At 40.9% G+C, this 26,021-nt stretch overlaps 1 protein-coding gene across 2 annotated transcripts in view; it reads left to right on the top strand.

The window, feature by feature from the left end:
• The window catches only part of PTPN12 (protein tyrosine phosphatase non-receptor type 12), a 126,173-nt gene that overhangs the window by 74,596 nt on the left and 25,556 nt on the right, over nucleotides 1-26,021 (top strand). For both annotated transcript variants that reach the window (XM_090041936.1, XM_090041937.1), the window contains exons 7-12: nucleotides 1,451-1,510; nucleotides 5,652-5,794; nucleotides 10,460-10,526; nucleotides 11,208-11,285; nucleotides 11,387-11,485; nucleotides 21,636-21,721. In XM_090041936.1, the coding sequence (XP_089898062.1) occupies nucleotides 1,451-1,510; nucleotides 5,652-5,794; nucleotides 10,460-10,526; nucleotides 11,208-11,285; nucleotides 11,387-11,485; nucleotides 21,636-21,721 (533 nt within the window). The remainder of the gene's footprint in view (nucleotides 1-1,450; nucleotides 1,511-5,651; nucleotides 5,795-10,459; nucleotides 10,527-11,207; nucleotides 11,286-11,386; nucleotides 11,486-21,635; nucleotides 21,722-26,021) is intronic.

Raw genomic sequence — 26,021 nt, 5'->3', positions numbered from 1 at the left:
CCCTCTTTAAACTATCCTGTACAAACTGTAATCTTAAACTCTACATAAGACTACTGTTAACTCTGACACAACACAGGCCTAACACCCTAACCTGCTACGGGTAAAGACAATGTCTTGGCAACCATGGCAACCAATGTCTTGCTTCTGTGAAATGTCAATATATGCTGAAAAAATCCTGGGTAGAGGGTTATGCCTTCTGCTAAATAGGAAAGCAAAACCCCACACAGTTCATACCAATCTGACCATGGTGTAAAATTCCTTCCTTACCCCAAATATGACAGTCAGTTTGACCCTCAGTGCAAGACCAAGATCCTCTAGCAGTGAGCCTTCAGCTTTGGTCCCATCAGGAGCAATGGCACACCCCAATCAAAGTCCCCAGTTTGGGCTGGAGCCAACACCCAGTGCCTCTCAGGAAGGCTTAAAAACACCCTGACACATGTAGCAGAAAGAGGAGTGGCCGGATGGCGACAGTAAGCAAAGCCCAGAAGCATGGGAAATACCCATAGTAGAACACAGGAATAGTTACGCCTACATCATCCCCAACCAGTGGCTGTCCAACCTCTTCCTGAATACTTTCAGTGATGGAGAGTCCACAGTTTCCTTAGGCAATCAATTCCACAGCCACACGTGTTTTAATAGTAAAGAAGTTTTTTTTCTGAATATCCAATCTAAACCTACTTTGCGGCAACCTCAGTTCATTGGTCTGCTGTGTCCTCTGCAGTGAGAGGGGGGAAAAATGCTTTCCTTTTTCTTTATGGCAGCCCTTCAGGTATTTGAAGATTACTATCATGTTCTCTCTTAAGCGTCTTTTCTGCAAGGTGATCATACCTAGCTCCTTCAGCCTCCCATATGACTTGCTTTCCAAGCCCTTTATCATCTTTATTGGTTGCCTCTGGACCTTCTCTAACTTCTCCACATCCTTTTTAAAATGTGGAGCCTAGAACTGCACATAGTACTCCAGATGAAGCATAATCAGTACGGAGTAAAGGCAACATCACCTCTTGTGTCTTGCACATAATGCTTCTATTGATGCAGCTCAAAAATGCATTTACCTTTTGCAGTAGATATTTATAGGGAACCGTCTCTGCTTCAGACACTTAAGTGAACCCATGGTGCCTTGGAGACCTTTGAAATGCTACAATTGAAGAAATGGTGGGATTAATGACAGCTTAGTTTTATGGGGAATGTTTCCTGTAAAATAGCCTACATGGAAAGATGCTAGTTTTATATTTTTAATCTCTTAAAATATTAAAACAAGTTTATTAACATGTCCTGTTTTATATTACATATATGTATCAGTGCTTTGTTTTTTTAAAGAAAAAATCTTAAAGTTACCAAAACCTGAATTTCTATTCTCATGACACTAGAGAATAAATCTGGAATTTTGCTTATTTTTAATTTGCTGTTCATTTAAGTTCCTATCCATTTACAGATGTTTCCTCTTATTTAGGAATCTGAACAAGCAAGAACAGACTACTTCATTAGAACGCTATTACTTGAATTTCAAAATGTAAGTATTTAAAAAAGTAGGCTTCCATTCCCAGAAAAGTTAATCATATAGATTACTTCTGTTAGGTATGGTCTTCGACGGTAAATCATAGAAAAATCTTATGAAAAAATTAAGTCATATTAAAAGTCTACATATGTTACCAAATGTGACAAAATTGGAACTAGTTTACTGTATAAGAGAGAAACAAAGAAATGAAATAAGCCCCTTTTAACTATTTGGTTCATCTTTGAGGTGATGGCCTTTATTAACTCAATCCACGAGAGTTTTCAGTTGCACGTTAACAATATGTAGGACCAGACTTTTAATTGGTACACTTCTACAAGAGTTAATGGAGCTATGCTATTTATACCAACTCAAAATCTGATCGGCAAAATTGAGACTGGTAAAATAAACTTTTAAGTCCACTCAGTCTTCTAAATTCCTTTCTAAACTTGTGTTTGACTGTGCCTTTGACTTTTTGATTTGCCTGGGACTTACCTGACATCCCACCTCACTGATTTGTTTATTATCATGAGGAATTGGGTACTGATACTTGAATTTTTTTATGCCCAGCTATAATTGGTGTGTGTTTAATGTAGAAATGATCGCGTCCTTCTGTATTCTTCAGTTTAGCGTCATAGATATAACTTCTATACAGGCTTCAGTAATTCACTGACAAGAACTATCTTTTGTCACAGTTGTTAGATACTGATAGATACCTATTTTTGTTCTTGTTTTTTGTCACTTGAAGCCTGTGAGGGTTTGATATATGTAAAGAATAAGACAAAAGTATTCTGTGCTTAAAGGAATCATTTTCTGCTTTCAGAATTACTAATAGTCTTATTAGTAAAATCTGTTCCTTTAAACTGTTTCAGTGGTTAGAATATGAACTTTACAAGTGGTCTGGTGTTTAAGATATTTAGGATGGATGTTCTTAGATAGTGATTTGTCATTTGCTTTGGAAATCATTAATATCACTTAATTATAATCACTTTCAGAAGCAAAATTGTTGAGCAAAATCACATGACACTAATTTCTGTAAAATATTAGTCACAGAGCTAGTCTGAGGATTCTGTAGTTAAGCTCTCAAGTAATTCTTTGACAAAGGGTTAAAAGCTCTCTATTTCTTCAATGGAATAAAAGCATTCTATATTTTGAAATAACTGTCACAAATGCATGATGTGATATCTTCCTGCAGATGTATACTTAGCTCTTAATGACCCCTGGTATATGGCATGAGTTTCTTAATCATGCCATAAATTACATGTCCTGTGTTGGCCAAAAGATGGTGCCATAAAATGGTAAACTAGCCACAAGTAGGTTATAATGTGGAACCTTGGGATTGGGTAAGGGTAGCTCTGAGTCCCAAGCAGACTCACACTGCCCATGCCTTATTCCAACACTCATTTGAGCCTTGGGATCAGGGCTGGGGCAGTCCTGGAGTCTAGGGCAAAGCTACCCCATGCCGAGTCTATAGGATCAGGCTGGGGTTATCCCTGCAGTGGTGCATTTGGAATCTGTGGAATTTTATGCCTCATCCTAAACATTGAGTTCTTTCATTCACATGTGACAAGGCAGTATGTGTAACGTTTGGGATGGGATATAAAATTCACCAGTTCCTTGTTGCAGATTAATGTCTGCCAGAGGCTAAACAGAGCGAACAGTATCTCAAAATAAATTGAAGAGGGCAAGTAACTCTTGTGCAAGTGACCTACTCATAATTTGTATATCATAAATATTAAGCATTAGCCATTAACAATATTGGTAGGGTTCCTGTAAAACAGGTGAGCATTTGGCTTTATGTCTAGTGTTTATCTATGATTGTTAAAAGCTACAGTCTCAGTTGTTAAATGCTGCAGATTTAATGTTCCATAAATATCAGACCCCCAAAGTTTATACTAATTGTAATTCAGGAAACAACTTGCACAGAACAGAAGTGTATAGATTTGGATTAGTTTATTTGCTGTATTTTACTATGCCTTCTAATTTGACTTAATGATATAAACAGATTACATTTCCTCAAACATTAATGATAAGCCTTGACTTGGGTAAGGCTTTTGATGCCATCTCCCACAGCATTCTTGCAAGCAAGCTAAGGAAGTATGGGCTGGATGAATAAACTGTAAGGTGGATAGAAAGCTAGCTGGATTGTCAGGCTCAATGGGTAGTAATCAATGGCTCAATGTCTAGCTGGCAGCATGAAGCAGAGTGCCCCAGGGGTCAGTCCTGGGGCTGGTTTTGTTCAATGTCTTCATTAACAATCTGATACTTGATACTTCCCTCCTAGTTTGACATTGAGCTGTTGAATTTTTAAACCTGCCTTGCTTAGCTTGCTTACCTGAATATTGTGGGAGACAACATCAAAAGTCATGCTTAAGTCAAAGTATATTGCATCAATTGCTTTGCCCCCATACACCTTATCATAGAAGAAAATCGTGACTTGCTTTTGACAAATCCATGTTGGTTGTTGCACAGCTTTTGTTATTATGTAGCTGCTTAAAATTGTTTGATATGCTGTAGTATTTTTCCAAACATTCAAGTTAGGAAATTACAAATAGTCTAAGTCCTCCTGGCTTCCCCTCCCTTCCTCTTTATTTATTTTTAAGGTGGGCACTGTATTGGCCCTTTTCTTCTCTCCTAAGACCACATCTGCCCTCCATGAGTTTTAAAGATAAAACTTGCGTCTCTGTAATCAATTCTAGCTAATTCTTTGACTCTTATTGGGCTCTTCTGATCTGAAAATATCTAGCTTAGTTAATAACTCCCAACCTGTTCTTTCCCTACTTTTGCCTCAGTATCTAGCCCCTCCCCCAAATTCTTATTGCTAATACTGCCTGTTTGATGGTAAACCGTAAAATTAAAATAGAAAGGAAAAATACATTAAACATGTCAGCCTTCTATGCACTATTCATTATTAGCTGCGTCTCTACATTCAGCAAGGCACTTATTCTCCTTGGTTTTCTTCTTTATGCTAATATATTTATAGAGTTATTTGTTGCCTTGTTCTTTGTGAGCTGTATCCCAGTTAGTACCTGGCTAATTTTATATTTTTTTTATTCTTAGTCATATGGCCAAGTTCCCTTTTATTTTATAAGAATCCTTTTTTTCCCCAGTTTCAATAACTGGAGAGCTTCTGGTTGGCAAATCAGGTATCTGCATATACTTTCTAGCCTTTCTTTGTATTGGAATAATATGATCCGATGTCCTAATATAGCTTCTTTATAAGGAACAACCGATTTTCTTAGATTCCTTTTTCCCCTTAGATCCCCTCATGGGATCCTGCCCACCAGTTCTTTGCACTTGTTAGTCTTTTTCTAAAGGTCAGTATGCATTATTTTGCTTCCCTCCTTTCTTGTTTTAGGATTCTGAACTGTTAATTTAACTGAACTGTTTCAGTTAGTATCCTATAGGAAACTTGTCTGTATAAAAGACAAACCTACTAACAGATAAGCCTTCTGCACTGCGTTTATCTTGGCAAAAAAACCAAATATTAAGTATTTATAGTTTGAACTTGCCTTCCACAGAAGGAGTTGGTCTATCTAGATTGAAATATTGAGGTACTAGCCAGGTGCCTTGAGTACCTTGAAACTTGTACTTGATCTGTAATTCCCAACACTTACTATTTTGACAAGCTTTAAAATACTTTTCTGTTAAAGGGGGGGACAGCAAAACACTAAACTTCAATATTGGAGAAACATCCATAATCCCAAGAAGCATTGCTGGAGCATTCCTTTACATATCTATAATTGCAGCACATGTAGATGCAAGCAATGTAGCTTTAATCCAGCTATTTTAGATAATAATAGAGAAGAAATACTTTGATATTTTGAGGTTAGGGAGATTTATATATGTTTAATAGACTGAAACTTTGGAGACCATGCTTTGTTATATGAAATATTGAAGAACTTGATTTATCTTAAAAGCACCAGTGCTAAGTCACTCACTCATCCACTGCTACTCTTGGCTGCACATCAGCAACCCTCCAAAATATTTCCATGAATTTCCATTCTGACTCCTCCCAAATTGGAGCAGTGCCTGTTGTCTTCACAGTGGAATTCTTTGATCTGGAAATTTAATCATGCTGAAAATGAAGACTTAAAAAAATATTAGACATTATACAAAATACCCAGATGTGGATTTTGCTTTTTTTTCCTCCCATTAGGAAACTCGTAGTGTATATCAGTTTCACTATGTGAACTGGCCTGACCATGATGTTCCTTCATCTTTTGATTCTATCCTGGACATGATCAGCTTAATGAGAGAGTACCAGGAGCATGAAGATGTACCCATCTGTATACACTGCAGGTACCAGTATATTTACTTAAACTATTAAAAGCTGTGTATTTGGTTTAAAAAAGTAATATTTTGACTAAATTCTAAAAACCTAATTTTTAAAAAGAATCTATAGGATCTATGTTATCAGGTAAGGCATATACTTCAAAGTATGGCCAGGGCCACTGATATCCTCATAGTCTTAAAATGACAGTCCATGCCTTTCTTTTCTCTGCTTCAAGTGAAGAATAACGTAGCGAGGAAGCAATTTTTAAGCAGAGTTTAGTTGGGGGAAACAATTTTCCTGTTTTGCTAGAATCTCCACGATTTCGAAATTAAAGATTTTAAAAAACCCCACTATTGCATATTGGGTTGAAACAGACCTTTTGAAGTCACTAATGAAAAAAACAGGCACAATAGCCAACCTGGTGGCTTTGGCTCTCACTTTGCATGTGGTGGAATAGGTACATGGTTCAAATACTTGTATTTCATTTTAAGGGCCTATCCTGTAATTTCTCCCACTTCCCTGGTAAGTGCTTTACCAGCCAGCCTGTTCACTGTTTGGATTGTGTAAACATTTAGGGCGCTGGGCTGGCAGAAGTGGCATTTATGGCATGATTGCTGTGTTAAGCACTCTAATAACTGTAACATGCTACATGTTCAGCCAGTTTAGGGCATGATAAAATAGCAAACTAGCCACAACGTTCAGTGTTCCACATATGACGCGGACATTTTTGTCTTTGATTTGTATTGCACTTTATACTGAACGTGTGCCATGCGTCCCAGACTGGGGGTTGCTCTGTGTCCCATCCTGCTGCTTATTTGAGTGCTAGGATGTGGCAGATTACCAGGATGGGTCAAAGGCAGCCCATGCCTCCTGGATCTGGCTGACTCCTACTCATTCTTTGGAGGCAGCCCCACGTCCCTGTTATTTTAAATAGGCATTTGATGCATGCAGCTGGGAATGTGGTGTGGGGGCCTGCATATGCATCTTGAAGGTGTCAGCCTGTGCAGCTGGGAATTGATGGTCCAGTCCTCATGTGATGTGTGGCATGGCAGGACACAGTTGTTGGGATTAGGCATACATTTTTTCATTATCTCAGTCACGCACCTATATTAACTTGACGGTGGGCTTAGTTTTGACCAAAAAATCCATTTCAACCTGTGGAGCCTCCCTGTTGAGTTTTGCTGCAAATATTACATTCCCAGAATAAGTTTTGATAAATCAGTGTTTTCTGACTTGAAAAATCCTGGGTGCTTTTGTTTGATAAAATAGACTTCCCTAGGGACAGGAGGCTTGGAGGCTCAGTAAGCTCTATCATATCTAACTCCAGAGAAAAGGGAGTTGGTCTTAGTTTTGTTTCTGGTATGCTCAACAAGACAAAATCTATTTTTATATGAAAGAAGATACAAGTGTTAAAATGTATTATGTGCTAGTTTGCTATATCAATCAGTGTTTCCATGCAAATAAGGTATGACTGGCAGACTGTCATTGCAGTTATCCGTATTACAAGCTTGTGGTTCCAAAGCAAAAATAAACTAATTTTATTAGATAAAGAGTGATGCACAGCTTTAATTTGACATGGATTCTGTCAAGAGCATCAAACTTTGTTTTTACTGAAATGAGTGTTAAAATTACTATGTTTTCTTGCATACATCTCTTCCCCACAAAAAAAAAAGCTGTTGGAAATTAGAATACGCATTATATGCAACAAATATGGCATGAGCAGGTTCTTCTGCTTAGTGACTGAAACCAAGTAAAATCTTCATGGGCTCAGCGAACAAAAAAATTAGGAGTCTTGACTCCCTGGAAGTTATTTACTACAAAGAAAGATCATGCTGTATGCAAGAAAGTATGGTATATTAGTTTGTGTGTGTGTGTGTGTGGGGGGGGCATTCTTTTAACACCCAGTTTTAATCTTTTCATCTTTTTTAGCCTCCACCAATTTTTTTCATGCAGATTAACTATTTTGGTTTTAAATGTTAAAAAAAAAATCTGAAGAAGTCTGCACAGTTATGGAAAAATGACAAAGTATAATGTGGTTATATTAAGCATTCATGGGTTATGAATATATAAAAGCATTACAAGACAGCAATTTGCATTGTTAAGCTACTAACTCCTGAATTATATATTCATGTAGATAGTGCATAAAAAGATACACAATGTAAATGTCCCTTTGGCTTATATATTAAACAAGACACTTTCCATTATCAGACTCTAATAAGGTGTATTTCTTTGTCAGTGGGAAAACTAGGATACTTCAGAGAGAGGGCAGTTTTTTCTAGATTGCTTTGCTTGGTCTTGGAACAATTACTTTTGAATCTGGGCATAACATTGAAGTGAAACTTTATAATGTAGTTGTCATCTTTTTTTTTTTCCTTGAAGACAAATCCTGATGCAGCACTGACTGTTTTGGTGGGGAGGAGAAAGGTGGCATAGTTTTGGTCCTAACACGACTTCCCAACTGTGTATGGAAGTTCCTCCCCACCCCCCTCATTCCCCCCAACAAATGGAAGCTCTCCATTAGAGCAGAGCAGCGCTTTAGGTGCTGTTGCAGAGGCTATAAAAGGAGCATAGGAACTCTGTACTGTAGACTCACACAAGTTAATAGATTTTGAGAACTCTAAAGGGTGCATTAAATATGTACCAGGTTATGATGCTGTTGTAATTAGATCGTTATATCTGGGTGGCTGTTTAACTCTTATATTAGCAAAGAGGCTATTAAAACCTGCAGTAACTGAATCATGTATCAGGATTGAATGCCTAATTCCAGCACACTGGACTAGGCAGGGGCAGCATCAGGCCCACAGGGCCCAATTTTGGTGGGGGGCTGGAAGGGGGTGGCTCTGGGCTCCCAGGGCCCAATCCCAGCACACAGGCCAGGCTGGGGGGAGGGCAGTGCTGGGTTTCATGCTTCTAGAAGCATGTTTCTTGCTCTTGTTTTCTCTCAGATATAAATTTTAATCAGGTTTTTATAAGGTGAAAGTGCAAACTATGGATATAATTTAGATCATTTAAATGGAAATTGTCATTTTATAAAATCTACAGTTTTAACAGGTAAATAAATGCTTGAAATAACTTCTAGATATAATCAGCATTAATACAAATATTTGAAATATTACACAGAATAAACTGACATTTTCAAACCTCTAATCTTTGTGAATGTGTACTGACACTAGGGTGATTCCACTTTGAAGAAGTGATGATTGAAAGAATAAATGGATCTTAGCGTATTTAGTCCTAACCACTGATGTTAATGGCAAAGTTCTTACTGCTTTTCAATCTTAAGAGCTTTCTATATCTGTATGAACTCAGAAAATAGGGAGATGTACAGGCACTAGGGACTGATTTACCCTACAGAAACTTTTATTAGTTTTGAAAAGTGTGCAGGAGTCCATATCCCCAGCACTGTGTTTTCAGCTAGCAGTTCAACAGTATCTTTATTTAGAAAAATGAATTTTCTACAGATATATGCCAGTAAACATGGAAGTTTATAATGTCATTTCTGGTAATTTATTCAGAGTAGAGCTACATAGTAAAGCAGTGGTGCTCAGCCTGTTGTCCCCATGGGCCAGATGAGTGGTACTAGGACAGTCCTGGGGTTGGGTTCAGCACCATGCAACAGTCGGGCCCTGAAACCCAGCATTGCCCTCCCCCCCAGCCCAGCCTGTGTGCTGGGATTGGGCCCTGGGAGCCCAGAGCCACCCCCTTCCAGCCCCCCACCAAAATTGGGCCCTGTGGGCCTGATGCTGCCCCTGCCTAGTCCAGTGTGCTGGAATAAGGCATTCAATCCAGTGCACAGGGCCTGGGAGTCCCATTGCTCTGGAAATTTGGCAGTAGAGGAGCAGCAGCACTGCTCCTTTGTCATCACATTTCCAGACCCAGGGGGGAGCCCCATGGGCTGGATGACACTGTGCCACAGGTCAGGTATGAGTACCCCATGGTCCAGATGAGTGGCATACTGCCAGTCTGTGTGTCAGATTGGACCCTGCACCTGCCAGGATCCAGCCCCATGTGGCTTTGGCTCGCCCCCCATGTACTATGTTTGGGGCCTCGCACCACTTCTGTCTGGCTTGTGTGCTGCCCCTGCTCAATCCTGCAAGCTGGGATTGGGTTCTGGTGTTCTGCGATTCCTCTGTCTGGTCCCATGTGTCCAGATCAGGGCCCTACACTGCCTTTGCTTGGCTTCAAATGCTGGGATTGGTCCCACACTGCTTCTGCTCAGTCCCATAATGACGCACACTAAGGTCTGGATCTGACCTATGGGCCAGGGGTTGAGCACCCATGTCCTATAGTGTTGTTTAAACAATCGCACTAAGACTGCATTTTTTTTCATTACATAGATTATTTTATAATGTTTGAATTTCTGACCAATTTCATATCAGTCTTTGTAGTTTATAGAATATGTAAACCTTTCTTGTCAGGCATTATAAAAAAAACATTTCCTCTTAATCGTTAGAATTTCATTTACGGAATCTTTAAAATACTTGCCTTAAAATAATTTTGTTCTTGACCTTGCAAATCAGTTGGATTATGTTGTTGTTAAATGTTGGTTTGGAAGTTGGGGTGGAAGAGGTATTTCAGAATTCCACCCTCTGAAAATAGGTGAAAATGTCACTTCTTAATTCTGTAAATGTGAAATTTAGAACTGACAAATTGTGGAAAAGACTAACTTGCACAACTGTTTATGTCCATAGTGCTGGGTGTGGAAGAACAGGAGCCATCTGTGCCATAGATTATACGTGGAATTTGCTAAAAGCTGGGGTAAGGAGGACCTATGGGAATATGACATATTATAGAACTGGGTTGTTTTATATCAGTGCATTAAACTTTCAAAATACATAGGAAAAACTGGCGTCAAACGTTCAACTTGCAAAAGCATTGCAAAATTAGGCTATAGGTTACATAATAGATGTACTTCAACATGCAAACAAAGATGAAACCCATCTCTGTTTTTGGTAATATATATTTGTGAATACTGTTTTGAAGTACTGATTAATTAAAAACTGATCAGTTAGGATTTTTTTTGTAATGAATATACTTGCTCATTCTTTAGCAGTTCCTTAGAATTTTCTTGGACCCCATACTTGAAATTTCAAAGTTCTGGTCTCCAACTCTGTTTGGAGAGTTCTAAGAAATAAACATGCAGATGTTATCACACTTTTGAAAGTGTGGCAGACATTAAGTCTAAAAGTAAGATGGACATGGTAAAAGCAATAATCTCAAATATTTTTGTCTGGTGAACAGAGATGTTTTCAATATCTGTTCAGGAGGAACTGTTACTCTGAACAATGTTAAATAGATCTATTTACATGGAGGAAGCATGAAGGCCCATTGTAGTGAGAACTTTATATTTGGTTCATATCTCTTACATTTCTTTGCCAAGGAGTACCTAAATTGAGTTCTTATTTAGAAAAAAAATGTTAACTTGCATCTGTATTTCAGAAAATACCTGAAGAATTCAATGTATTTAATTTAATACAAGAAATGAGGACGCAAAGGCATTCTGCAGTGCAGACTAAGGTATACTCTTCTGTAGTATGGAATGTACTGTATGATTATGAAGGTTTTGTGGTAGTTTTAAAAGTCTTTGAAAATTAACCTCAGTCTTGTATATACTATAGGAGCAGTATGAACTTGTTCATCGAGCTATAGCACAACTGTTTGAAAAGCAACTGCAAAAATATGAAAGTCATGCAGATTGGAAGATTGTTGATGGAGTGGTAAGAGCTTTTTTTCCCCTTCCGACATGCTGTTTTCAACACATTAATAGTATTTGCCTACACAATTAAGCCTGTGGCACATTCAGTCCTTGATCTTGTTTGTCTCCAATATTTTTGGGTAACAAGGAAGAAACAAAACTTGTTTGTGAGTTTACATAGCCACCTGGGCTTTGTATGTTCATCTCAGTGGAATCAATTAGCCTGTAGTTTGCTCACTCTGGGGAGTTGATTTGTGGAAATGGGGAGCCACCTATCTATGCTTGACATTTGAAGAAATACTAATACTTATCAACTGACATAACTCCAATGGTAGGAACTCTACATATAAGGGATGCAAGGACCATTGTAAAAGCACTAGCCAATTACCCGTCAAGAATGATTGGGGTGGGGTGGGGGGGAAGGAGCGGGGGCAGGGATGGAATGCCACCACTTAATGCCCCCTGCTGCCACTGTTCTGCCTCTTGCAGGGGGTGGGGTGGGAGAGCCGAGGCCAGCACTGCTCCCCCACCCTCTGTCCAATCCTCAGCACAGCTTCAGAATCATGGCAGCCCCCCCGCCCCACGCTTGGAGCACTCTGATTGGCTGTTTATAATATTAGAATGTTTAAAATGCTGAGAGATCTGCTGTTAGCATGGTTAAATGATGCAGTGGATAAAATACTAACTGCTGGTCTGCTACTGGCAGTGGTGGAATGACAATTCTGATACCTGGCAGTAAGTGGCCAAAGCCCAGTCTACTAAAAATATGCTGTGAAATAGTGTGGCAAATAAAATATAGAGGGCAATTACACAATGCAAAATTTAAATCTCCAAATCTTTAAAGTATATAACAATTTCTCACTAGCTTAATCGTTGCAAGCAGAGGCAAAGCGAAATAATACTTCACTAATTCAGAAAACTCTTGAACTGGTAAACTTTCTTAATTCTTCATTCTGTATTCTTCTTTTACTATTATTACCTCTTTAAAATGTGGTTATGTTTAAAATGAGCTTATTTCAAACCAGAGAGATTTAATTTCCCTGAGGAACAACTGCACAGACTGGGTGTTTTCTTAACTCTGAGAAGAGAGATCTGTTTAGAAGAGATGTTTATGTACTTCCTCAGATTATGGTGCTACTAAAAATCAAGGGAATTATCTGAAGTGAAGATAAAAATGGCCTAGATTAGTGGTGCTCAGCCTCTTGCTTCAGATTCCATTCTTGGGGACCAGCAGCACCTCTCTCCCTGGTCTGTGTGCTGGGATTAGATCATGGTAACTCAAAAGGATTGCCTTCTGCCAGGATTGGGCCTGGAGGCCCAGCACTCCCCTATCCCATTGGGATGGGATTCTGGGTGCCCAGCACTGCCCTTTCCCACCCCCACACACTGGGATTGGGCCCTGGGGCCCAGCATGCTGCCCCCAGCTGGCCCTATGCCCAGCACATAAGGCCACCAAATGTCTGGAATACATATTGCTCCCTACTTTCTCATTTCTTGTCCAACAAACAACATCTTTGCTATCAAGTAGTAAACATGAGGATGGATTTGACAATCTCACTTCTAAATTTTTCTCCCACAACTCTTGCAGATACAGCTTCAATATATAGTAGAAAAGAGGAAGAACTAGAGCAAAATGTTTCCAGGATGGAGTTAGAGATATCTGTTCATTTCACATTATTGCAGGAAAACTCCATGATGTAAGAAGTGTGGTATGGCATGGGCACAGTTCCCCTTCTTCTGGAGCCTCAGGCAGAGGCCTTAGCGAGAGCTGAATGTGCTTGAATGGTATACTTGTGCTTAAAAAAATTCAGAACATGCAAGTCACAAAAGACTTAGTCTGAACACTAAAGTCTGGGGATGGAAATCTGATGGATTTGAGTCCTGAAAGAAATGTTTCTAATATTAGACCAAAATCCCCCTTGAATATCAGTACATTCATTCTTACTTAGGCTCTGCATAGCACCTGGCATGTTTTCTCTGCTCTTTTATTTTTATTTGGTTCTTTTGCTTGGAATCTAGAAACTAGTTTAGGGTTGGGCAAAATACAGCCCACAGGCTGGATCTGGGTCGCAGAGGCTTTGTCTGGTCTGGAAGTCCCTTAGACCCACCTGGCTGAAGCACTGCCCAGCTGTGGTGAGTCCTGCTACCTCCTGGGCATACAGCAGGGCTGTCTTTCTAGGCAGCCTGAGCTGCAGCAGCTCCTCTGCTGCTGTCACTGGCCCCAGCCCTGTGGTACAGGCATGGACTAGTGCACAGCCCTGACCCTGCACCAACTCCGGGCTCGCCCATGCGGGCTGAGCAGCAGCCGCATGGAACAAACTGCTGCTCAGCATGGGGGAAAAATGACTCCTTCCCCTTGCCGGCACTTCCTGGTGCATCCACCCAGAGCCTGCGCAGGGCTGCCCTGTATCTCTGTTGTGTCATCACCACCTCTGGAATACCCCACGGGACAGTGCTGGCAACGCAGAGCAGGTGCAGGGCAACCCCACGCATCTCTGGGGAGCTACGCCAGGAAGCACCAGTGGGGGGGAGGGGCAGGGGCCACTTTTGTCCTGTGCTGAGCAGTAGTTTCTCTCCCAGGGCCCCAGTACTGGCTCTGGGCTCACTCCTCTAGGCTGAGCAGCAGCAGCAGTGGCAGAACTGGGCAGAAATTGTTGCTCAGTGTTGGGAAAGTGGTCCCTCTTCCTCACTGCCACCTAGCAGTTTTCAGTATGGCTACCTGGAGCCTGCGCCACTGCCTCTGTACTGCCTTGCGGCAGCTCTGCACTGTCACCACTGCTGTGCTGGGCAGCCCAGAGGTGGTGGTGACAGAGCTGCAGTGCAGCCCAACACATTGCAGGCTCCAGGCAGCCACACCAGAAACTGGCTGGACAAGGGGAGTGGCACTTCCCCATGCCAAGAAACAGTTTCTGCCCGGCACCACTGTCCCTGCTCAGCCTGGAGGAGTGAACCCGGAGCCAGCAAGGGGTGTGCAGGGTCAGAGCTGCATGTGCTGGTCCCTGCCACTATTGCTGGAAGGAGCTGCCCCAGGCCCACTGCATGCCCAGGTGTCACAGGATGCGCCACGTCTGGGCAGTGCAGAGTGGATGTGGAGTGTGCTGGGGGCACTGTTGGCAGTACTGCAGGGTGTGCAGGCTCTGGGCTGTTGTGGGGGGGTGGGTGCTGATTGGCTTGGGGAGGGTGCGTGTGGGGAGCCTTGCATGCACACCCCGCATCCCCTGCAAACCCTACAACCACACCCTTCCCCACACATGCATACCGTACCCGACAAACACCACACTCACACATACACCTGCCTTCCTTTCAGGGGGAGCCCTGCTCACTGCTACAAGGTCTTACCCCATCAAACATGCATCCCCCCCATACCCACCCTGCCACAAAACACACACACACACACACACACACACACACCTACCTGTACCCCCTACACTCCTCCACACCCCACACAATATAGAAGAATGAGACTTTATTTTGAGCTATTATGCCATCACTTCTATATATACAGCACAAAGAAACAAATTGGGGCAAAAATATTTTTAAAATTAAATTAAAAAATATTTTTATGGATGCTTGATTTTCTTTTAGTATATAATTTGTTTTTTTCCTGGTTCTATGATGGCAAACCCTCTTCCCGAAAGAAGTACTTCTGGTGGCAAAGGTTAGGGGCGGAACTTCCAGTCACAAAATGGCAACTAGGGGGCAAGGTGCTTGCCAAGGGGTGGGGCTACCCTTGCAACCTTCGACACTTCACCAAAACTTGTTAAGTGGCTCTCCAGCCCAAATAGTTGCCTGTCCCCAAACTAACTAGTGAGAACTTAGAGTAGCAAATTTGAAAAAGGAGAAAATACTCCCCTCCTCCACCCCCTAATACCTTTGGGGAAAGCAAGTACCGTTTTAAGCACTTAGTCAAAACTATAGATGTTGAGCATCCATATTTAGTGGCCTTGCTTGGAAAAAAGGCTACCCTAAATGAGCAGTAAGATCAGACTTAGGAGACTGGACACTATCCATGCAGAACTTACAGCAATGAAGGTATCTTGACTAAGGTCTTCAGAAGCTGCAACAATACAAATGTGAACTGTTCAGGAGAGGCAAGGAAAAATCAAAACTCATTTTGAAATGTCTGGGACTCCAAGTGAATAAAGTTGAAATTCACTTTAGCTGCTTTTTAGCCTCTGTTATGTTAAAAAGACATTTTTAATCTGCAGAACAGATATGGTAAAGTTGAACTACAGCAGGTGTTTGTAAATTACCCACTTGGAGAAAGTCATTCCTGTTTTAAAGGGGCCACCTTCAAGGTAGGGGAAGGTAACTTATTTATTATTATACCCTTGACCTTTCTATAGAGACTTCAGTCAAAGGATACCACTGTTAAGGTTTTGTTTGAGATTCTGTCCATAGAAAATTGGGCTATAACTGGTTTCATAAATTAGTCACTGGTTATTAAATTCCTTGAATCCAAAGGCCCTTTCCAAATCCCCTGTCCTTGCTGTCAACCATTTATTAATTGAAACTAATCTTACTGGTATAGTGTGAGAGTTTGTTTTAATTGAACTGTCTTTTGGAAGCTTCCAACAAAAACTAAATGACACAAAGTAGCAAATATTGACCAATCTGTAAACTGTCCACAAAGCTGGTAGCACAAAGAAGTAGTAAGCCCATCAAAAAGCAAAAAAGAGTAGAAGACAGATATTCTTTAAAAGAAAATATCTAAACATATAGTGATTATATTACTGTGAGGTAGATGCATTCCTGGGTGAAGCAGGGTCTTCCCCTGGGAATTTCACGGTTTGATGTGCAAGGATTCCCAAACCTTTTAAAGAGATAAAGTTGCTCCCTAGAAAGTAAAGGAATCAATTACTGGATGTTTCTCCTCAACCTGAAGTGGCAGTGCCCATAGATGAGGAAATAATGGACCCTACCTAGTTGTTCTGGGAGATTCTGAGAATGGCAGCCACTAGCTCATGTGAGGCAGAAAAAAGTGGCAAATCTTTTCTTTGGTGAAGGAGGAACAAGAGGTGAGTTTGTTTTGTTTTGTTTTTTACACCTCACCAATGACATTTGTCTCTGGGAGTGGACAAGACATTTCCCTCCTCACTCTTCTCTGAAACAGAGTGACAGCAAGAAAAATAGCCAGCCAAAAAGGCTGAGTTTGGCTAGAAGATGTCCTTTTTGATAATCTTCAAATGCAGGCTCAAATGATCAGGTCCTGCTGTTGAGAGAGGACTTCCAGGCCTGTGAGACTCGATTTCTTTTTAGTGATACTAGGTGGCTCAGGGGAGAAGTTCTGCCTTGCTAGTGATGGAAGCTGAACTTTCTGCAGGTTGCCTTAGGGGCAGCTGACACAGCTGCTTGTCCTTTTGGATGTGTGATGTAGTGGTTGTTCCACTTCAGTTTTATTTTTTGTGTAGTTCTGATTACTTAGAGGACATGCTTGGAAGACCATGCTTCACCCAGTTGTGCTCTGCCTTACAGTAATATAATCACTGTGTCCTTAGATAGTTTCTCTTAAATATCTGTTTTCTGTGATAAGTAGGGGACTTATTATTTGAGGGTACAGAGTAGTATAGCATTGTGAGATGATATTCTTTATATCAATAAAGAACCAAGGATGTTGCTGTGTTCTGTAGTCTTTTTCTGGCTGAAGCCAGGAAGCTTTCACTGTTTGAAGCACATGCTGATGGCTGTTGGCTATGCTGGAGGCAAAGGTAGTTTGCATTGACAAAGAGTTGGCTGCCTGCAGAGCTGGGAGACTTTGGCAGCATTCTGATGGCTTCATCTGTGGCCAGGCGGTGGGGACTCCCTCCTGTATTGTAGCTGAGAAAAGTGGTGGCAATGGCTGGTCCTAGCACTGACCTGTCTTAGACCTGAGGTGAGTCATTCTGGCCCACTGGAAAAACATTGCTGGAACACTGGAGAGGACAAGTACTTAATCATAGTTAGGAAGCATTTACAGAAAGGAATTGGAATTAGTGGAAATCATAAAAGAGGCTTGGTAGCTGATAATCACTGGGGGCAATCACCGATGTCACTGGCTGCAAAATGACTGCATGGACTTGGCTCCAGTTTCTGTGGGGAGAAAAGATTGCATGTTTTGGAGAGCTGCTTTTCAATAGAAAGAGATCCCGTCTTTTAATAAATGCTGTGGCTAAAAGGAGAGGGTGAAACGTGGAAACAAAACTTGTCTATCATAAGTTTAAGCTTCTGAAAGCAGAATTCATTCAGGCACTAAGGGTAACAAAGAAAAGAGAGTCTTTTATTTTCTGTGTACCAGTATGAAGGAGGTGGGTTATAAACTAGAGCAGCGGTTCTGATCCAGGGGTACATGTACCCCCAAAGGGTACGTGAAGTCTCATCGGGGGGGTACATGAGAGATATTTCATACACTGTCTAACACAGGTCGAAAAATTAATTTCCCATTGAAAGGGGGTACCTGAAGCCTCACTCTGAGACCAAGGGATATGTCGACTGAAAACGGTTCAGAACCACTGAACTAGAGGAATTGGAAATGACTATTTATGAGCATAAATTTTGACCTAGGTGGTGGTGTAGACTGTTAAATAAGTTAAAACCATTAATTTTTAGGAATAAGTACTCTGGTAAAGGGGAAGGCTGATCAGAAACGGTAACTACTAAAGAGTGCTACTAAAATCTGAATTTTTGAAAAGCAGGTCCAGACAATTTGCATCAGGAAACTTTTTAAACGGACAGGCCAGGAATTTGTCTGGATCCTTAATGTTTTCCAGTGGGTTTTAGAATGCTGGGGAAGTTATGGACTGGAAGAAAACTAATGTGCCAGTATTTAAAAAAAAGTAAACGGAACCACCTGGGCAGCTATTGGCTTTCACTACTCTGGCAAGGATCCTGCAATGCTAGATATGGGAGTGTAAAGAATAATCTGAATTTGAAGGCAGTTATGGATTTATAGAAAATGGATCTTGCCAGACTAGCTTGATTATAATACTTTGAGTCTGGCTGATAATAATAGTAATAATAATAATAACATAGCTGTAATAAGTTTGATTTATGATTGTAGGAAAGCAGGGCTGGAAGGGACTTCATAAAATCACCCAGTTCAGTTCCGTGTACCAGGCAGGATCACCCTCGACTAAACTGTCCTAGCCAAGTGTCTGTCTAACCCAGGGGTGCTCAACATCAGCTTGCAGGCCAGATCCCCTGCTGCCAAATTTCCAGACCTATGGGAAGCCTTGCAGAATAAACAGTGTGGCCCTGCACAGGGTGGCACAGGGCCTGATTTGGGCACTGTGACCCCATGGGGGATCTCACCCATGGACTAGTTCTGTACCACTGATCTAGTCTGTGGGACTTAAAGGTTGAGAGCACCACTGGTCTAACCTAAAATGATAGAATCACTACTGATGGTTTTCAAATGGCAAAGATTAAATGACAAAGGCAAAAAAATAAATAATAACATCACAGATGCAATTGGTCACAAGCAAAAAAAAAAATGCATTTTAATATGGCCAGTTGTAAAATTGCACTTCAAAGAACAAAGAATTTAGAACATACTTGTGGTAAGGGGGACCCTGTCCTTGGAAGCAAGGACAGTGAAAGACCAGGATTGTGGTGGCTGCATCTGAACTGGTGTGATACTTTAGGGCAGTCATACTCTCTCTATATGAACCACTGCTGTGACTGTTATTGGAATGCTTTTTTTGGTTTGGATGTCTTCAATTCAAGCGCGATATGGATAAATTGGGGATTCAGAGAAGTGTCACAAGAATGATTAAATGATTGGAAAACATGAAGGAGTTGCGCTCATTTTGTTTATCTTGTCAGAGGAGGTTTGATTAATCAGTTTAAAAATTACCCAGGGAATGGAAATCTTGATAAGAGAGGAATTGTCAATTTAATAGACAGATACACGACAAAAATCATTTGTACATGTCTGGAAGTGGAAGCTAAACAAATCTAGAGTAGAAATAAAGTTCAGATTTTTACATAAGGGCAATCAGCAGGGATCCAGGTTTTCTGTTTGCTGCAGAAAAACACAGATTTTCCCGTTTAATGGAGAAAAACATGGGAAATGGCGGGTTTCCCTTTGCAGGCTGGGTGAGTTGCTACAGCTCTGTCCAGGTAAGTCTGTTGCGGGGGAGGTGTCCAGGTCATGTGTTGTGGGGGAGAAAAGGGTGTAGGTCACATGGCGGGCAGGGGCACAGGTCACATGTTGGATGGGGAGGACAGAGGCAATGCAGGCTGGGGGGAAGGACACAAGCTATGCAGGGGGCAGGGGGCACAGCCCATGGGTTAGGGGGGTAGGGGGACATGTGCTTCCTAAGATTTCTGCGCCCACAGTGGGGTGTGGAGCTACTGCTGAGCTGGACCAGCTCTGGGCAGAAGCCACCTCTGTCGCCCAGCTCAAGGGAACTGGCACGGGAGGGAGCTCTGTGCCACCAAAGTGAGGTGCCCCTGTCTGCTTGGCAACAGTGGGGACACAATTCCATGCCACTGCCACACCTCACCATGACAGCAGAGTGCTCCCTCCAGCACCAGTCCTGCCTGCATACACCCATTCCCTTCCCCACATACTGGGGGACTGAGGGTGTGGGGCTGTGGGTCGAGAGTGAGGGGCCCTGGCAGGGCCAGGGGTCTGCGTGTTGGGAGTGAGGGGCAAGGGCAGGGCACCAACATATCAGGGCTGCTCAGCCCCATAAAGCAGCCAGGGGCACAGCTGCAGCTGGACCCACATCCTGGTGAGCATAGGGGGCAGGGGGAGCTCTGATTTTTCCATGATAAACCCAAAATCAAATGCCACAATGTATAGGTATTTAGAATGTATCTTATTATAGTGGTTGAGGCACTAGTAGGCTTCCAAATTGCTTTAAAATTGTAAATATAACAAAACGTGTTCAACTGGTATGTGTGTGTGTGTGTGTAGTGGCATTCATTTTAATCACAGAAAAACTTGGATTTGGGTTTTTTTAATCAGAGAATTAAGGTTTTCTCTTTTTTTTAATTGGATAACTTGTGATTTTTAGACAGAAGACTAAGATCTCTGGTTATTGGCTATTTGGGGTAACTCAGCTGGAAGGTATTGCTGAAGAAGAATTCATTTTATTACTAGTAGCCTAGAATCTTAGTGGTACCAGTAGTAATATAAACTTAAAAAGGTGTTTAGCACCCCAAAAAGTGAGAATCACTGCTGTAGATCAAACACACATGTACTGAAGTTTAAGCAGGAATTAATACAGTGAAGTTGATATTATGCTGGCGGTCAGAATAGGTTATCACAGTAGTCCCTTCTGGCTTCAGAATCCATGAATTGTTCCAAAGTAATTAGAAGGCAGTAGCTGGTCATGATTGCCGTGGATCATAGTCTGAACTGGTGAGCTAGAACATAGTAAACTATGCCACTTAACACTGGTATTACATCTTGTTTCTAAGATGATGGCATTTCTTCTTCCAAAACTTTTAGAAGAAAACTTGCAACAAGTGTCATTTTTAGGAATATTGTGCATGTGGTCCTTGGTGTGCCAACTTCTGAGTTGCTCTTAGAATTGTTGGGCACTTGGTTAAGAAAGTTGCATTTACAAGAACCTGTATCAGCTTTGTGTGTGCATGCTGCAGTTTTACTGAACTTAAATGTTACATTTTTTTTGTCTGAAAGGAAAAAAAATTCTTTTGGAGTAGCTTATTAGATAAGGCAACAGAACATGGCTATTTTTTGTTCAGTTTTCTAAAAGAGCTGTTTCAAATAGTCTCCCTTTTTATGAAAGAATTAGAAATAATTACATTTCATTGTCTAAATTGTATGTATTTATAATTTAATATTTCTGTTGCCATGCAAGACTCAAACGGGAAGGAATGAACTGATTGTGTAAGGGAAACAGTGAAATTTTACTTCGTATACTTGGCAGAATTAGGGAGATTAGCCAGTCTGCCAAACACTTTATTTTCAGGACCAAACTAATTTCTCAGTAATGCTTACTTGGTATTTCTTATATAAGCTCCCCCATGAATTCAGATAAGAATCTTTATATATAAACTTTGAAAGCTTGATGCGGGTGTAAGTGGTGACTTGGTGCTGTTAGTTCGTACCTTTTATAGGGATTGTTTGGCACTTTGTTCTGTTTTAGGAACAGGTAGGAATTTAAGTATCCTGTTTTATGATTTTTTTCAGCTCTAATAAAATGTATTTAATGTTTTTTCAGAATGATATTAATACAGAGAATGCCATCAGTTCCTCAGACCTTGAGAAACCAGATTCTCCTCCACCAAAACCTCCACGGACTCGCAGGTACTATTTTATTTTATTTTTATTTTTTTAAATTTTTTTAGCTTCAGCCGTAAAAGAAGGATTTGGGTTTCTAAAGTTAAATAGCTTTCCTGGTTGTTAAATGAGCAATCCTTCCTGCTTTGAGATACTGCAACTTGGACATTTTGTGTGACTAAATATATTTTGTGGAAGTGTTACAAGTGTGAATTTGCTGCTGCTGCTGCTGTAGTAGCAATATGGAACTGCTGCTGCTGGCATAGATGCCTTGGGTGGGGTGGGGAAGCAGGCTTGCCATTCTGTCACCCCTTCTCAATGCCTGATAATGGCCCCCCTCCCTGGCCACCCGTGGTTAACTACTCTTGGCTTCCTTTGGCTGGGGATAAACAGCTTCAGGTATTATGCTGAGAGGGTTCAATCCTTCCTGTTTTGGCTACATGTACCTTGTGTAATAATGAATCGCTTCTAGGCTTACCTAAGTGTAGAGTATGTATGCCATCTCAAGTCTCTATCTCTGGTGTCCACATATTGAGGATATTAGAATACAAGAGAAAAAGGATGGTAAGAAAATATTATCAGTATTGGAGACTAAGAGGGAATCCTGAGTGGGCTGTTCTGGAATTTTTCAAGTGAAGATTGATTTGTCTAAAACTCTTTTTTGCCCTTGGAAATCAAAACTTTGTTTTGAGTTGCACCAGTTTTGATAGTATTTGTATTGGGAGAGATTCCTTAGATCCAAAGTAACCGTTCTGTTGAAAACAAGAGACAGCCTCCAACTCCTCCTAGAATATTTAATAATCACAAGGGGAAAGGCTGTCACTAGATATAGGAAAACTATTTTCAAGGTCTGTTGTCTAAATTAGGACTTATGAATCTGGATCTTTCATATCCTGCATGGGTGTTGGAGTTGTTCAGTGTTTTGGAGTTGATAGGTTGATTTTTTCTTTTACTTTTTTTTTCATAAGTCATGTATTGTCTTAGTGCAAAATGAGATAATTAAATTTCAAAGATGGTTATAATTCAGCTTAATCTGTGCAGTCTTTTCTAGCCCTCTCTGTACCTTTGCATCTGTTCTGTTGGGACTAACTTTATATCACTTCTAAACTTCATGATAAAAATAACTATTGTAATTGCATTAGTGCCCCCAGTATGCTATATGCTTCTCACAAATAGACAAAAAATGGGGATGGACATGTTAAATATGACCAGAGTTATCAATGGAGTAGTCACATGTTTAACAGAAAGAAAAATTTAATGAAATGCTATATAATCCTTTCCCGTCTTTCCTCCACTATTTTATTTTTCTTTAATACCTGCTCCTAACTAACATCAGTTCCAAGGTCCTTCCACATGCAGTGAGATTTGTTAGAACACAAATAACTAGATCACTGGCTGCATCTTCTGTGTTTTAAAGCACTTGCTATATCATGAGCTCTGACAGACCAGGAATTGGGGTACAAGCCCATGCCATTCAGTGTGCTCTTAATTGCTCTAAAAGAAGTGTAGTGGGTACATGACACAATTTTCCCTGGAAGAAGTCCTGCTTGGTGCAAAGATGTTCCTGGGAAGGTCAGAGAAAGTTACTCCATTGCCAGTGCAGTGCATCTTCTCCCATTGTCAATATTATTTTGTGTTAGCCATTTGCTCAGTGCAAACTGGCTCCTTTGCCATCTAGAGACCAGGTGTTGTACTTGCTTTGGGCAGAGAGCTTGGGAGAGCTAGATGTGTGCCTGCTCTTTGCTATCGAGTTAAGTTACTCTGGAGTAAAACCCAGGGTAAATTATTTTCATAGAAGACATGCTTTATGTTTGCAGTTGTAAGTAAAATATGCCCCAGTGATCCTAGGAAGTACATATTCCTTATGCTTTTGACAATTCTTTGTCAAGCTTCACTTGCACTTCAGAATAGTGGGTCTCAATTTTTTAGACTCGAGATACCCTTCACTGGACTTGAGGAACTGCTGCCTAACTTTTGTGATTTGAGTGGCTCCAATTTAAAAAAACTAATTTATGTATTACAGTGTTTACCTCCTTGCAGAGGAACCAGGCAGTGGAGGTGGGAGATCAGCCAGGCAGGGACAGTTCTCAGCCTGGACTTAGCTACTTGCACCTCATGGTACCCTTCAAAGGATATGGATGCACCCTAGTTGAGCATTTCTCATCCATTATTCCCAGAAATCTGTGGATTTTTTTTTGCCCAGAGTTTGGGGAATTTTTTTATTTTATTTTTTTTTTTCACCTGTGGCATTCCAGCAGCAAGTTCTTTTTGTGATCCATTGGTTCACAGCCCCATATGATCTCTCTCAAACCATTTGTACACGTACATTTTTGTGCTGTGACATCTGAACAGACTCAGTTGTGTGCTGCTCCACATACAAACTGACACGCACTGCACTGTGTTGCATGTAGTTGTATAAGCGGCAAAATGCATGTCAGGGCACAGAAAATAACAGCGATGCACTTTTGAACTAAAACACTTTTGATGTTTTCCACTGCCACTTTCTCAGCACTGATGCACATTTTGCAATTCATATATATGCATGCTTCGCAGTGCCAGGCACTTTTAAAAGCGCCCAACACTGTAGCGCAACCATGTGTACAAATGCCTTCACTTCCCACTTCTGACTGATCAAACGTTACTGATACAATCTCTTTTTTGCCCCACTCTGTTTATTTAAGGGATGTGCCTGGCTATAGTCTTAAGGCATCTTTAAACGGGTTGGGTAGCCGGGGTGCACTTTAATTAGAGCAGCTCTGAGAGATGCTTTATTTTAAAGTGCCTGCAGCATCTTGGGTATTCAGCACTGTATGTTTCAAAATGGCAGCAGAGGCACTTTACCTAAAGCTTGTTCAAACTTTAGTTAAAGCGCCCCACCACTATTTTGAAGTGCAGGGACACTGAATACACTTTAAGTGGAGGCTGCTGGAGTGTGCTAATTAGCATGCTGCAGCAGACTCAGTTAATCAAGTCTGCTCTGATGGATGTGTGTCAGAGCAGATGTCCAGCTAGTGTATAGGTGGCCTTAGGTTCTCAACTGACTTATTCTACTTGCTCTTTTCTGTTCTCAGCATCCGACTCTTCTAGATCTTGATTTTTCTCTCGTGTACCATTAATTCTCTTATTGCTACTGATAACATTAATAATTTTGAAAAAAGTTGGAAATTTTTTAATAGGTCCACTTTATCCTAGCTTGTTTTTGACAGCTTGCGTAAAGTAATTTGACTGCTTTTGAGTGCTTTTATAGTGCAGCTTGTCAAAAAATTTGACAGCATTATTGATGGTATAAACTTGGTCTAAGAAAGTTCTGTTTGAGTGGGTGCATTGAAATGCTTTTCCCATATTTTAGCTTATTACCTATTGGTATATAATTTGATTCATTTATAATTATTTCTAATACACATTTTAAGTAAGGGCATGATTCTGATAAGATTATTTTATGAAAGAGGAAGAGGCTTCCTGGATAAAAAGATATCCAGAAAAAGACAGATTTAAGAGGGGGCATAATAGCAGTCTTCAAATACTTGAAAGGCTACCATAAAAAATAGGGAAAGCACTTTTTCTCCTTGGCAGCCAACGTCCTGCTTCTATGAAATGTTGTGAAGATGCTCAAGAGATCCTGGTTAGAGGCCATGCCCCACACTACAAAGGAACGCAACCCCACCCCCCTTCCCCCACCCCCTGCCATAGTCTGTACCATTCTGACCATGAGAGAAAATTCCTTCCCAACCCCAAATATGGCAATTTGTCTGACCCTTGTGGCTTTGGTTCCAGCAGGAGTATTGATACACCCCAGCTGAAGTCACCAACTTTGATTGCAGGCAACACCCAGTGCCTCTGAGGGAGGCTTAAGAACAGCTTGACACATGTGGCAGAAAGGGAGGGAGGGGCAACCAGCAAAGCCCAGAACAGTTGTGTTCTGGAATTGCAGTGGCTTACGTTAAAACACTAAATATTTTAAAAACATCACATTTGTTGTTAAAACACATAAAACATCCTTATTGAACACAGTTACCTTTCTATGTAGCTTATATCTGAATGTTGTTTGTCTTAAATTATTAAAAATAAATAAATTACTCACCCCCTTGGTTACTGCCATAACATCTGAGCAAGAACAATTCCAGCTGTTATCCCATCAATTAACACGAGTTTATTTTAGGCACCACTGAGTCTGTAAGATCCGTGATTGGTGCTTATTCAGAGTGTTTCAGGAAATGTTAGGTCTACTACAATAGTATTAATATCCTCTTGATAAATTTGGCTTTGTCAGTTGTGGCAATTGTGTCTGAATAGTTGTAGACTAAGAAATGAAAAAAGGAGGGGGCAA

This window comes from Crocodylus siamensis, chromosome 4 (assembly GCF_052110815.1).
Source record: "Crocodylus siamensis isolate JL-2025a chromosome 4, ASM5211081v1, whole genome shotgun sequence".
Classification (NCBI taxonomy): domain Eukaryota; kingdom Metazoa; phylum Chordata; order Crocodylia; family Crocodylidae; genus Crocodylus; species Crocodylus siamensis.
The sequence above is the reverse complement of the archived record's forward strand: the minus strand, read 5'-3'. Positions and strand labels throughout refer to the sequence as shown.